Source organism: Mustela erminea, chromosome 13 (assembly GCF_009829155.1).
Source record: "Mustela erminea isolate mMusErm1 chromosome 13, mMusErm1.Pri, whole genome shotgun sequence".
Classification (NCBI taxonomy): Eukaryota; Metazoa; Chordata; class Mammalia; order Carnivora; family Mustelidae; genus Mustela; species Mustela erminea.
In genome coordinates, this window is record NC_045626.1 from 86,566,209 (window position 1) to 86,578,758 (window position 12,550).

The 12,550-nt window shown below is 59.8% G+C and overlaps 2 protein-coding genes across 6 annotated transcripts; both read right to left on the reverse strand.

Moving 5' to 3' along the window:
- Positions 1-1,880: 1,880 nt before the first annotated feature.
- Positions 1,881-11,969, reverse strand: CDK2AP1 (cyclin dependent kinase 2 associated protein 1). Of its 4 annotated transcripts, none has more exons than XM_032310641.1 (4): positions 11,921-11,969; positions 6,707-6,804; positions 5,027-5,153; positions 1,881-2,645 (listed from the first exon to the last, which is right to left on the reverse strand). In XM_032310641.1, the coding sequence occupies exons 2-4, from the start codon at positions 6,773-6,775 to the stop codon at positions 2,578-2,580; spliced, it is 264 nt and encodes an 87-aa protein (XP_032166532.1). In that variant the 5' UTR covers positions 6,776-6,804; positions 11,921-11,969; the 3' UTR covers positions 1,881-2,577. The 4 variants fall into 4 exon arrangements, with proteins under 4 accessions (XP_032166532.1, XP_032166530.1, XP_032166531.1 ...); XM_032310639.1 differs by lacking the exon at positions 11,921-11,969 and adding an exon at positions 11,257-11,626; XM_032310640.1 differs by lacking the exon at positions 11,921-11,969 and adding an exon at positions 7,658-7,772.
- On the reverse strand, positions 7,921-11,118 carry LOC116572009 (collagen alpha-1(I) chain-like). 2 transcript variants are annotated; one of them, XR_004278086.1, is made up of 2 exons: positions 8,884-11,111; positions 7,921-8,777 (listed from the first exon to the last, which is right to left on the reverse strand). XR_004278086.1 is itself a non-coding variant. In XM_032310637.1 (2 exons), the coding sequence occupies exons 1-2, from the start codon at positions 11,096-11,098 to the stop codon at positions 8,988-8,990; spliced, it is 795 nt and encodes a 264-aa protein (XP_032166528.1). In that variant the 5' UTR covers positions 11,099-11,118; the 3' UTR covers positions 8,293-8,987. The 2 variants fall into 2 exon arrangements, 1 of the variants encoding a protein (XP_032166528.1); XM_032310637.1 differs by having other exon boundaries at positions 8,293-8,995; positions 10,312-11,118.
- Positions 11,970-12,550: the final 581 nt, after the last annotated feature.

The following is a 12,550-nucleotide window of genomic DNA, read 5'->3' on the forward strand; positions in this document are numbered from 1 at the left end:
AGATCATGACCCAAGCCAAAGGCAAAAGGCAGATGCTTAACGACTGAGCCACCCAGGCTCCCCCAGGAAGTTCCATTTTTTTTTGGAAAACTGGAAGGGAGTCAAACATCAGTGGCATTTTTGGGGCACCTGGCTGGCTCAGTTGTTGGAGCATGGGACTCTTTGATCTCAGGGTCATGAGTTTGAGACCCACAATGGAGGTAGAGCTTTCTTAAAAAAAAAAAAAAAATACATGACATTCCCTATGTGTTTACAAGTGGATTTATGAGAGGAGTTTCCAGAAACCTGATTGTGAATTTGCTCAAGGCCATCACTCAAGCTGGATTTGACCCCACAATTATGTGGGTCTTTTAGCTTGGCTTGTCAGAATAGCTTGGCTTGTCAGAACACATCTGGGGTTCACCCATAAAACAAGTAAGGTAGGGGCGCCTGGGTGGCTCAGTGGGTTAAAGCCTCTGCCTTCGGCTCAGGTCATGATCCCAATGTCCTGGGATAGAGCCCTGCATCGGGCTCTCTGCTCAGCAGGGAGCCTGCTTCCTCCTCTCTCTCTACCTGCCTCTCTGCCTACTTGTGATCTCTGTCAAATAAATAAATAAAATCTTTAAAAAAAAAAAAAAAAACAAGTAGGGGAAAAACCATGACGGGAGAAGGCCACCGTCAGACAGGACGTGCAGTCAAAACCAGCCCATTCAGCATGCACAGACCGTGTGCCCATGACCTGTGTCCAAAGAAATTCTCCTTTAAGGCAGAGGGTATGGCTCTTCTCACCTCAGAGCGAGCTGGTCTGGAAGCTTAAGCATTGCGTGAAGGCTCTGGAGGCCGGTCGCAGCACCCAGGACCCGTCCCCACACGGACCTCCATTCAGAAGGTAGCCAAGCGCCTGGAAGGGTACATGACAAGCGGTAACAGTGGAAAGTTGAAATTTGGGAGCTGGAGACAGCAGAGACAGAGGATTCAATGTCTCCTCTCTTGTACCTTTTGGAATTTGTGCATGAAACAGACATAGATATGCCCACTCCCTTGAGTCCCTTACCCGCCTTTGGACCCATTGTGGCTGGGCCCTTCCCTCCTGCCTGCAAAACTGACCCCATCCGTCCTTCAACTGACCCCATCCCCCCTCTGTCTCGGTCTCCAGGTCACCACAGATGGTGGTGACCAGGGCTTAGCGCCTCAGGAATGGAGTAAAAATCACCACCAAATCCCTTTGGCGGGGGGGTGCTGCTGGGGCTCACCCCTCAGTCTCAGCACAACCAGCGCAGGCCAGCCTTCCCAAGCACCAGGGCGACAGACTGTCCCCGGGCACCAGAGGAAGCTCATGGGAGTCCAGAGGCCACCTTGTAGGAGAACTAGACTCCTGGAGCAGCCCAGAAATGCTCACAGGACAAGCATCTGGAAGCTGAGAACGGCCTCACTGTGGGCAGGCGGCGGGGAGAGTCAGTAAGACCCCCTCCACTAACGTTCCTGCTCACTTCCCTGGCGGCCACCCATGTCCACGGCAGTTACGATGCACCAGGATGCAGCTTTGCCTGACCCCCCACCTTCCGACTTAGGCAAACAACTGCCTTCCTCGGCCCAGGATGTTTCGGCCATCGGCACACAACACATTTCTAGGACCAGGTGGGCAAACCCTCTGGGGCAGGGATCTCTCTCTCACTGAAGGAGCTGTTTTTCGTTTTGTTTTGTTTTAAAGATTTTTAAGTCACCGCCACACGCGACGTGGGGCTCAAACTCACAAGCCCCAGATCAAGAGTTGCACCTCTAGGGACTGAGCCGGCCAGGTGCCCCCAAGGAGCTATTTTTTTTTAAATATCACTTTAAAAAAGAAAATACACAAAAAAACAAACATTTAAGAATTCAAGGAACCCACACCTTAATACAAATTGTTAATGAAAATAAGCTTTATTACATCAAGTAATAAATACATACAAAGATGCAAACAGTTTTAGTCATTTTTCTTCCAGATGTTTAGATCACCTTATGGGAAAAGCAGAATTGACGTTCACACACAGTCTTGGCAGGAAAACTGGGGGGTGAGGGGGTTCTTGTTAGGTCAGGTACGGTAGGGTTGCGCTCTCTTCTGTATTTATAACTTGTGCATTTTTAAAAATTGACCTCAAAGCACTCGTAGTCATGCAAGCAAATGCTTAAGCACAAAAGAAGTTATATTAAGCGGAACACACACCGTGGGGCAAACGTATGCACTCAAAAAACAAAACAAACCAAAAAAACCCTCAGAGTTGTATTAGCTTATGAAAAAGAACAGAGAACAATCTGGGTAACATAACTGGGAGCTTTGCTGTGAGATGGGTATCTTTCACGTGCATCTTTTAAATCAATGCTTAGGAGAAAAACAGAAACAAAAAAAACCCTGGGTAACTTCTAACTATTGAAAACGTAAATCCTAGTCCACTGCAAAATACTTCTCAATCTCAGAGCCTCGTGAACCACGGGAGGGACATGGGAAGGAGAAACCAAACTGTTACCATTTTGAAAGCAAGAGTTTCATCTGAACATAGGAGATGAGCTGTAACTTCCGGTCGTAGACAAAGATGGAAAACCTTCCGCGCTGATCGGCAGCTAGGATCGGGCATTCCTTTCCGTTTCCGCCAAGCACTCTCGAACCAGTCCTCTGGCGTGAATGATGCCTGGAGGAGAAGCAGAGGCTGAGGTCCAGTAGAACCCATTCTTGGGAGAGGAAGAGGGCCCCGTGCAACCCAGCTGAAAAGCCCTCGCCCTGGAAGGGACCTCGGGACCCGCATCCAAACCACCCCGCAATTCTGGCGGTTTGAACCACCCCCCCTCAAAGGCCTTCCCTCCTAGCCCAGACTCCTCTTCATGACTCCTACCAATCCCTCCCCACACACCGGAGACGACCAGCAAGCTCTCTTGGCAGGTCAGGCCATCAGGGGGCTGAAGAAGGTGCCGAAGAAGGTACGGCCCCACCTGCTTTCAGTAAGCCTGACCCACTCTGCAGAGTCCAGGACTTCCAATGGTGATTTTTCTCTGGCTTCTTCATATTCTAAGTCCTAGAAAGGACCAGTGTCCATCCTGCACAGCTAGGATGCAAGACTGCTCGTCTACGTCCAACCTTGGTCCACTGTGACGCTGCCCGACGGGTGCCAAGAACACCTTCCGCCCCATCACTCCCCTGCCTGTCTCCTCTCTCTGGTTTGCTGGCTACCATTTGGTGGTTGAGTTGGTTTTTTTGTTGTTGTTGTCGTTGCCTTTAGTGAATACGGTGAGATACTAATCTTGTTTTAAAAGGCACAAGGAATGTACTCCTTCTGAGAGGGGACAGCCGGAGGGCATTGTGAATGACAGCCCCAAGTCATGCAGGTATCTTATCTCCGAGCTTCAGAAGACTTTTTTCCAGAAAGGGCCAGACGAGTAAATATCTCGGGCTTTGCAGGCCACCTAGGCTCTGTCACAACCGTTCAAGCAGCCACTAGGGAAGCAATGGGTGTGGCCATCTTCCAATAAACCTTTATTACCAACGCTGAACTCTGAGCTGCAGACCAGTTTCACGTGTCACAGAATCTCTTTTTTTTTTTTTTAAGATGTCATTTATTTATTTGACAGAGACACAGTGAGGGAGCGAGCCCAAGCAGGGGGAGCGGGGGAGGGAGAAGACGACCCCTGCTCAGCAGGGAGGCGGACACGGGGCTCGACCCAAGGACTGAGCTCATGACCTGAGCCAAAGGCAGACGCTTAACGACTGAGCCACCCAGGCACCCCACAGATTCATCTCCCACCATTAAAAACTAAAAAACATGCTTGGCCTATCAGTTATAGTTGGCTGACCTACCTACCCGTGCGCCCGAATTCCCTATCATACCCTTTATGACCCTTCTTTACCCTGCTCGGACATGAACTTTCCTAGCCTGGGCTCAGCTACTGGTGAGTGTGACCGTGGGACCAGCTGTTCACGCAGCACTTGCCCTGGAGCCATCTCAAGGCACATGCATCGCCTGGCCTGAACCCGCTGGCTTTTTAGGGTGACTGCAGATCACCTGTTAAGACTCTGGGGTCCAGCATCTTCCCAGGGATTTCCACTCGGGTGGTCAGAACTCCAGATGTCAGGACTGTCTTGCTTCCCCTGCCTCCAAACAGAGTGCCTCCCCTGCCTCTGGACACAGAGTGATACTCACCTGCCCCAGCCCCCTGGGGTGGGTCGGGGTTCAACCCCCTCAAGCCCTGTCCACGACGGCTTCATAAACAGCAGGGAAGCCCACTGCTGTACGCAGCCAGCCTCACCCACCACTGTGGAGTCTTGGCCTCTGCAGAAGCCCCCCTTTATGCCCCAGATTCACTCCAGACTTGCCTCTGCAGCCTTCCTCGGAAACAGCAGATCCCTCCCGAAATTAATTCGCACCTAGGCCACTGCTGTTCTGCACCGCCACCTTCTAGAACAGAAATGCTCTTCTCCCCTCCTCCCTGGTGACTTCGCGAGGTGCCAGCCGACTTCATGCCCCCTCCCAGCCGCTCCGATCAGCTGGTCAGTCACGTCTTCACGTGAGTCACCGGTTTTCTGTGACATCATGCTCCTGCCCGCCCTCTGCAATCACCAAGAACTTCGGAGCGTTCCTGCTCTCCCTCCCAGCCTAGCACAGACCCAGGCGCCCCCTCGGGCTCTGCTCCAAAGAGCGGACAGCAGAGGGCAACACAGGACCCAGGACCTCACCACTCCGTGTCCCCGGCCCGCCCGGAGAAGGAAGCCTGGCGCGTCTGGCCTCCTCCAGCTCCCTGGGCCCAGCAGCAGCCACCATGGGCAGAGCAGGCAACAGACAAAACAGCAGGATCTGGGCTATAAAGATTCCTTTTTTAAAGCATACAGACCCTCCCAGGAAGCACACGAGGCCTTCCCATCAGATCCCAAGAACACCTTCACATCCCATGGCCCACCCCCGCCTTGTGGAGGCTTCCACACTGGATTAACGATTTGAGAGCCCCTGGGGCACAGGGGACCTCCCCACACACCCCACAGGGAGACGGCACCCGTCAGAGGAGTCTGGGTCCCACTACTTACCCCGTTTTAGTCTCTCCATGGCACTCTTACTCCCGGCGTACGTGGGTCTGATCTCTTTCCCCAGCTCCTCGATGATGGCCAGCAGCTCAGCATACTTGCTTTGGGGTACCTGGCTGTTCCCTGTTCCCTAGAATCAGAAGGAAGAGCTTACATGGACCGAACCCTAACCTCACCCCAAGGCCACAGTCAGGACTGCACCATATGCCAGCCACAGCGAGGACAGGGCAGGGAGAGGCCTGGCCCTGAGGCGGCTCCTGGAGGCAAGGCAGCCTGGCCTAGTCTCCCGGAGCGGCCGTCTGTGCCGGGGCCAGGCTGGTCTACCCTGAGGGGTAACCGCAGACCAGAGAGAGCTGGGCCTCTCTGCTGTCCTCCTGCAGAGAACGAAACCACCAGCAGCCTCCAGAAGGCTTTTAACATCTCAGATGAGAAAAAAGGACCGGCTTGTCTCCGCAACCAATGGGTACTTCCCAGGACCTGGTCGATGCGCGCGTACATCCCAGGAGAGGACGGTCCAGAGCATGGGGCGAGACAGGGGCCACACCTTGGGGTCAGCAGGACTACAAAGAATTGCCAAAGACCATCCGCACAGAACACAGAACGTGTTTCAATTCACTCGTTCACCCCTCTGCCGGCAGGGCTCATCCCACAAAACCCCTTTTTCTCTAGACCCCACCCACAGCCCAAGGAAGCACCCCGATGAGTGAGGTGGGGTCCCCGCGGGCCCCCACGGGCCCCCCCAGGCCCTCGTCTGCTCCTCCCTCCTCCTCTGCCGCCTCCGTGTCCTGCCTCCAGGGCCTTCCTCCCGTCCTCGCTCAGCTCCCCAGCACCCTCGGGGCATCGCCTCCTGGCCCGGCGGTCCTCCCCGCCACCCTCCCTCCGCCGCTTTTTCAGGGGGTCCCGGCCCGGGTCCCGCCTCTGCTCCTGGGACAACAGGGCCTGGCGCGGCATGGCCAGCTGCCACCCCTCTCCCCGGGCCAGCCTCCGCGGCGACCCTAGAATGCCGCCACGTTCCAGTGACGGCAGAGAACCTGACGGCAGCCATGGCCAGAGGGCACCGAGGCGCGGGGCCTGGCCAGGTCCATCCACCAGCGACAGCCAGTGAGGCCAGTGCCAGCATCGACCCCGCTGGGCGGTGAGGAAGCAGATCTCTACAAGGCTGCCAAGCAGGCAGAACCACAGAGAAACCCCCGTGGCCCGGCTCAAGGACCCCCGTTCCCGATGATCCGCATCTGGGCTCCAGAAGGATAGGGCCCCGCCCTCCTCTTTGCTGGGGCCACGACCTGAAGGGAGGAAGTGAGAACAGGGTCCGCTCTCTCCTGCCCAGGCGCAGATCCGGAGCCCAGGTCAGGCCTCACTGCCTCAGGCCTCCAGTGCGGAGACCCCTGCCACAGGGACACACGTGGCCAGCGGCCCCAACAGGGTGTGCTGCCCTCAGGCCTTCTCGGGCTCTCTGCCCCCCACCTCTCAGGACCCCCGTGAAACACACATCCCACCCCTCGAGGCTTGAGACTGGAGGCGGGCCAGGGCCGTGGTGAAAGTCCAGATGACCGTTCCATCCTGTCACGTCTCGTCCTCCCGTCCCAGCCGCTCTCCTGCCCGGATGGTGGGAAGCATGTCCCCTGGGTGCCCAGGCCAGCCCCACGGCCCCTCCCGCCCGCCACACATCCCCCACGGCCGTACCTGGGTGTAGCCGAGAGACGGCGGCCCGTAGTCGCTCAGCAGCTGGCGGTACTGGGAGGATGTCGCCATGCTGGTGGAGGGCGGGTGGACGCTCCCAGCTACGGGGGACAAGAGAAGAGTCAGCGATCGTGTAACTGTACCCAAAGCAAAGACTCTGGGTACTGCCATAGTCCCCTACCCCAGGACCATGCCAAACAGCGGTGTTTTGTCCTCAGACGTCCCGTCCCCTGGTTCGACGATGGCCGATACTCAGCCCAGACGACAGAATATGCAGCGAGCAGGTCGCCGCTCCTCATTCCCACCAGCACAGAGGCCGCCGCGCCCCAACCACCAGGGCTCGCTGCTGGCCGCCAGGTCGGGATCGGTAGCAAAGATGAAATCTGCGGCTACCCTTGGCCTAATCCCTGCCGCAGGGGCCCACCTGCTACTGGGGCTGGTCCACGCGGCGCGTGCCCGGCCCCCCGCCCACGTCTGCTAAGGGAGACAGGGAGGGCTCCGAGGGCCGGAGACCTCCGCCCGGCGGGAGACCGGCTCACGGGACCCCAGGTCCGGAATCTGGAGCCTATCACCGTGTGTCTGCGTGTCCTCGGTCGCCCTCCGTCTGCCTGAGCCCCTGTGGTTCCCTCCCCAAAGAGGGGCCGGGACCCGCGACAGTCTGCTCCCACGGCTGGATGGCTCCCACCCCAAGAGGGGAGGGACAGGGCCCCGTCTGTGGACGGCAGCACTCAGACACCCCGTCCCTCAGGCGCGAGGGAGCACGTGGGGACAGGGCCCGGCTCGGAATGGAGTCTCCGGGCTGGGGGGGGCGGGGTGGGGAGTCATCAGCGGGGAATTTTCCGGCTCCAGCTCGGTAGCCGGAAGCGTGCAGACCCATAATGGCGGCCAAGTGGCCATTAGCGGGTAGAGGATGTCCTGCAGAATTACAAACAGCGGTAACCATGGAGAATTTACCTAGCCCTCCTCGGCAGCCGACCGCCTGCCTCCACGCCCAGCCGAGGAGCAGCTCCCCCTCTGCCTGCCGCCCCCAGAGCCACACGGTCTCTCAAGCACACGGCGCACTACGCAGACTTGGCCCCGGGGATGGACAGCTGGTGCCAGGCCGGCCCAACCGACCAGCTGCTCATCTGGTGCGAGCAGGGGAGGGGACAGGGAGGAAGGACGCTCGGGAGCTCCGGCTGCCGGAGTGCAAGGGGCCCTCGGGGAGCCCTGCCGGCCCGCACCAGGAGGAGACACACAGTCCGGAGAGGGTGGGCGTTCTCCTGAGCCACACGCCACAGGGCAGGCTGGCACCCCGAGCCCTGTCCCTCGGTCCTTCTGGCCAGGAGCTGGGAACAGCTCTGTACCCGAGATGTCCTCCTCGCTCTCAGGCCTGCCCCGATTTTACCTCTCCCACCCCAAGCCGGGGCCCTGGTTTAGGGTCGGATGTGGGGTGCCCAGTCAGGGAACATGGTTCCTGCCGCCTCTCAGCTGGTAAGAGGGCACATCACGGGGCCTGTCCTGGCCCCAGCTGCCACGCCTCTCAAGCAGCCATGGTGAGACACCTGTGCTACGGGGCCCACAGTGCTCAGGCAAGGGACGAACCGCCAGCAGTACTGCGACCTCCATCCAAGGCAACCACAGACGTGCAGTGACTGGAGACAGGGACAGGGCGGGGTGGGTGCCCCCCCACCCCCAAGGACCCCTCACCACAGCAGGCAAACGCCAACTTCCTGAACCTCCTGATGTGGGCAGTGAGTGTGGTCTTTGCAACCCCAGATCCGGGTTCCAGCCCTGACTGCCACAAGAGATCACACCTCTCTGGAAGGCCAGGACGCTAAGTGCAACCCCAGGGGGGTACACACTCCTGCAGAGCAGCCCAGGGTCCAGGACATTCCGGGTTGTGGGCAGGAGATGAGCGGGACTCGGGAGCTCACTCCCTGGACCGCCCTCACCTCTTGTTGCTGGTCCCGTGTTTCTCACCTCCCTGCCTCCTGTCCCATCAGCTTTCCTACAGACGAGTGCCTGGACCAGGACTTGGTCTGGCTGTGACCTTGGAAGAGACCTTTCCCTCTCTGGGGTTCAGTTTCTCCACCTGTTTGAGGCAATGGTTCCCAACAGAATGTCTAAAACCCCAGTCTTCCATGGGTCTAGGGTTAGGTCGAGGGAGTGGGTGCTAAGAGAGAGGGAGGAGAAATCACCTGGTTTGGGTGGGGGGCTGGGGTCAGACAACAGCCGAGGGCTTGCCTTTCCCATCACCAGGTGATATGGTAGGTGACCCCAATCGTGTGTCAGTGCCAGTCTCTTACTCTGCTGAACAGGAGGGGGGTTGTGTGAGGCCCTGGGGAGAGTTGGCAGAAGGGCCCTGAGTTCTACTCATGCCCACTCCTTCCGGCAGACACGGGGAGGGCCAGTGCAGCGGGCTGCAGGAGGCCAGGGAGAAAACCAGACTGGGCGTGAGCACGGCAGTCTCCGAGCATCACAGACAATGCACGCAGTGTGCGGGGACCAGGGAGGGCCCGGAGCCGAGGGAGGGATTGGCAGAGGCCAGCAGCTCCTGGGGCCAGGCGCAGCTCCCCGCCCCCACGCCAGACAAAGAGCGGCCTGGGCCTGGGGAGCTGGCGGCCTTCCCGCCACTTGGGGCGCCTGGGGGGGGTGGGATGTGCTCTCCGGCGGGGAGGCGGGGGCTTTGTCTAACTCCGCCACTGCCACCGCCGGCCAGGCCGCGGCTTGGCAACCCGCGAGCAGGAGGCAGTGCTGGAGGGCGTGAGGGATGATGACAAGGAAGCCGGAGGAGCGGCAGCGGAGAGTCCATCTTGGATGCAAATGGCAGGGGGAGGCTGGGGCTTTCTGAGGGGTCCATGGGGAGGTGCACAGCCCCCCACCATAACACCAGACATCTGGGGACCTCAGCAGTCCTCCTGGCAATGAGCACAGAAGAAAACCTGTGCACAGGTGCCAGCCAGCCCAGCACAGGGCTGAAGGGGTCCTGAGCGGATGCCCCTGTCCCTTGACCCCAATCCCCAAAGGTGTCAGTTTAGGACACCTGCCTCAAGTATCCGAGGCCAGGCCTGAGATTTCCAGGGTGCCCAGGCTGGCAGCAAGACCTTCCGGCCTGCATACCCCAGAAACAGATGAGGCAGGCAAAGAGAAATCCTATCTGGACCACAAAGCCTGTCTCTGTAAGGTCTGCAGACCCCAAAGGTGGTGCGAACATTTGAGAAAATAGTGGCTGTTGGCTCTTGGGACGCAGACCCCAAATTTAACCAATTCAACTTTGCCTCCACTGGCACCCTGAATCTTAACCCTTTCCAACCCCCAAATCTGTGTCCTGTAAGTTAAAATACATATAGATAGATAGACAGACAGACTGATTTCCTGGGTCCCTCTTAAGCTTTTTGGAGTTACAGAGTCACCCGTTTGGAGACAAGGCCCAAAACTCACGGCCAACTGCCAACGTGGCATTTCTGACCAGCAAGGCCAATCCCCACCCCCACCAGGCCTCTGCCCCCTCCCCCCTCCAACGCGCCTGCTTTTTTGGAAGTCTGCTGCCAAGTGTCTAAAGGAGAAAGACCCAAACAAGGGGAAAAGCAGATCACACCCTAACCTCACCATCTTCCTTCCCTCACCCCAGGCCTCCCTGGATCCCTGGGGCAAGCTCCGGGGCACAGCCTGGAGCCGCCTGACAACTTCTGGAGGAGTTTCCTGGGATCGCCGGGCTCCAGCCCCCGGGAAGGGGGAGGACGCCCCTCCACTCCGGCTTCCGCAGAAGGGGCCTTCGAAGCCCCGACTTGGGGGCTCCGAGATGCGGGGGTCTGGGCTGAACGCCGCCCTCACCCACCGCCCGCAGGCACTCAGAAGCCCCCGGTCTTCTCCAACTTCTGTCACTCCGCGCACGCCTGAGGGGACATCCGGCGTGCCGCGTTGCGGGCACCCCAGCTCCGGCGCGCCGGACCGAGCCCCCACGGAGGAGCGAGTCCCCCGCACCGCCGGTGACCCCAGCGGCCCCGCGCGCTCAGGGGGAGCCCGCACCGGGCACGCTCGCCGCCCCCGCCCTGCCCACGCACGGCCTGGCCTGGCTCGCCTGCACCCCTGCAGCCCGCTCCCCACCCAGCCCCGGGCCCGCGCCCCCTGCTCCCCAAGGGCGACCCGGGCCCCGCGCCCCGCTCGCGGCGTGGCCCGGCCGCTCCCGACTCCCGCCGGCAGGGGCCCTCGCCGAGCCGCCCAAAAGCCAGAGGAAAAAGGAGCAGAGAAAAGCCTCCCCCGCCCTCGCCCGCCGCGCTCCCCGCGATCCCTCGGCCGCCGGCGTGGGGGGGACCGCGGCGGCCGCCCGCGCCCCGGGCCCCGGCCCCGGCCGAGCCCCGCCGCGGCACGGGGCGCCCCCGCGAACTTTGGCGGCGCGGGCGCCGGAATCATGGCGGCGGCGGCCGCGCTGCCCCGGGCCGGGACCCGGTGCCCGGCGCCCCCGGCCACCGCGGGCCCCCGGGAGCCGGGGCCGGGGCCGGACGTGCCGGCCCCCAACTTGGCGGCACTTGGGGCGCGGCGCGCGCGGCCCGCGGGGCGCACTCACTCACCGGCGTTGAGGGAGGCGGCGGGCATGTGCGCGGCCAAGTTCGGTTTGTAAGACATCCCCCCGAGCGGCGGGGCGCGCCGGGGCGCCGCGGGGCCAGGCCCGCGAGGGCGGCGGCGGCGGCGGCGGCGGCGGCGGCGGCGAGGCCGGGCGGCGGCGAGGCGGGCCCGGCGTCCGAGCGCCCGTCCGTGCGCCCGCCGAGCTCCCGCGCACTTTTTGTTGTTGACGGCTCGGGCCGCACCGGCAAATATGGCCGTCCCTCACCCTGACACCCGCTGCAGTATATCACCCATACATCGGGCGGGCGGGCGCAGGGGCGGCCGCAAACTTTGAGCGGAGCCAGCGGGGCCGGCCCGGGCCGGGAGGGGGCGGCCCGGCGCGCCGCGGCCCGGCGTCAGGGGGCGGCTCCGCCCGCGGCCGCGCCCCGCGCCTCCGGCCGCGCTGGGCGCCCGCAACTTGGCAAAGTTTGGGGGGCTGGGTCCCGGCGGCGCCCGGGGCCCGCGTGGGTCCCTTTCTTCTGCTAGGCTCTCAGCGCCCGGAGACTCGCTGTTTTACCGCTTCGCCTCTTTTTTTCCTTCTTTTTTTTTTTTTTTTTTTTTTAATAGCTAGGTAGGATTTCAGAATTACTTTTTTCCCCCTTGGATGTGCGGGCAGGGATGGAAAATTACCTGGAGAAAATGGTGGCGAGTGGTATTTTTAAGCACGTAGACCATTCCAGACGCCGGAGTCTGGCCATTCCCCAGAATAAGAACAACCAATTCTTGACATTGATTTCAAATAAATTTCGTGTCCCTGTCAGTATTAAGTGGTTTTTAACCCTTCTGGGGGCCTACGAGACTCCTTGGAGACTGATAAAAACCAGAGGCCTCTTCCGTGCAAAATTCACTGTTGCATCCACATAAACTCTACATCATAACTCATTCAGATGTTTAAGAAGCGCCTACTATGTGCCTGGCAGCGGTCCAGGCGCCGAGGATACAAGAATGAACTTGACAAAATTTCTACGTTCCTGGAGTAATTTTTTATTGGAGTAACAATTTTCCGCCCTCCTCCCACCCCCACCCCTCCAGCCCATCTTCAGGTCTGACCGAAACGTAGCAACAATTGCGTATATTGGATTAGATGACTAAGCTTTGGAAGGTACCCTTTCTTGGAGTTCCGCTTAAACAGTAAAGCTCGTCAAAATGCACAAGATACCCACCCTTTTCTGCTGTTTTTAATCGCCATGCCTTGCAGATTTTAATTAGTCACAGACCTTCAGGCACATCTGGATCTAGTGAAGGAGACATCAACCTCCC

Excerpts from the sequence above, each read along its gene's own strand:
- CDK2AP1 (XM_032310638.1), bottom strand. The coding sequence starts at position 7,002 with ATGAGGAGCGGCGACCTGCTCGCTGCATATTCTGTCGTCTGGGCTGAG. Across the intron at positions 6,805-6,884 it reads CTGTTTGGCATGGTCCTGGG|CTGGGAGCGTCCACCCGCCC; the intron begins GTAGGGGACTAT and ends TGTCCCCCGTAG. Across the intron at positions 2,646-5,026 it reads CATGGAGAGACTAAAACGGG|GCATCATTCACGCCAGAGGA; the intron begins GTAAGTAGTGGG and ends CTTCTCCTCCAG.
- LOC116572009 (XM_032310637.1), bottom strand. The coding sequence starts at position 11,098 with ATGATTCCGGCGCCCGCGCCGCCAAAGTTCGCGGGGGCGCCCCGTGCC.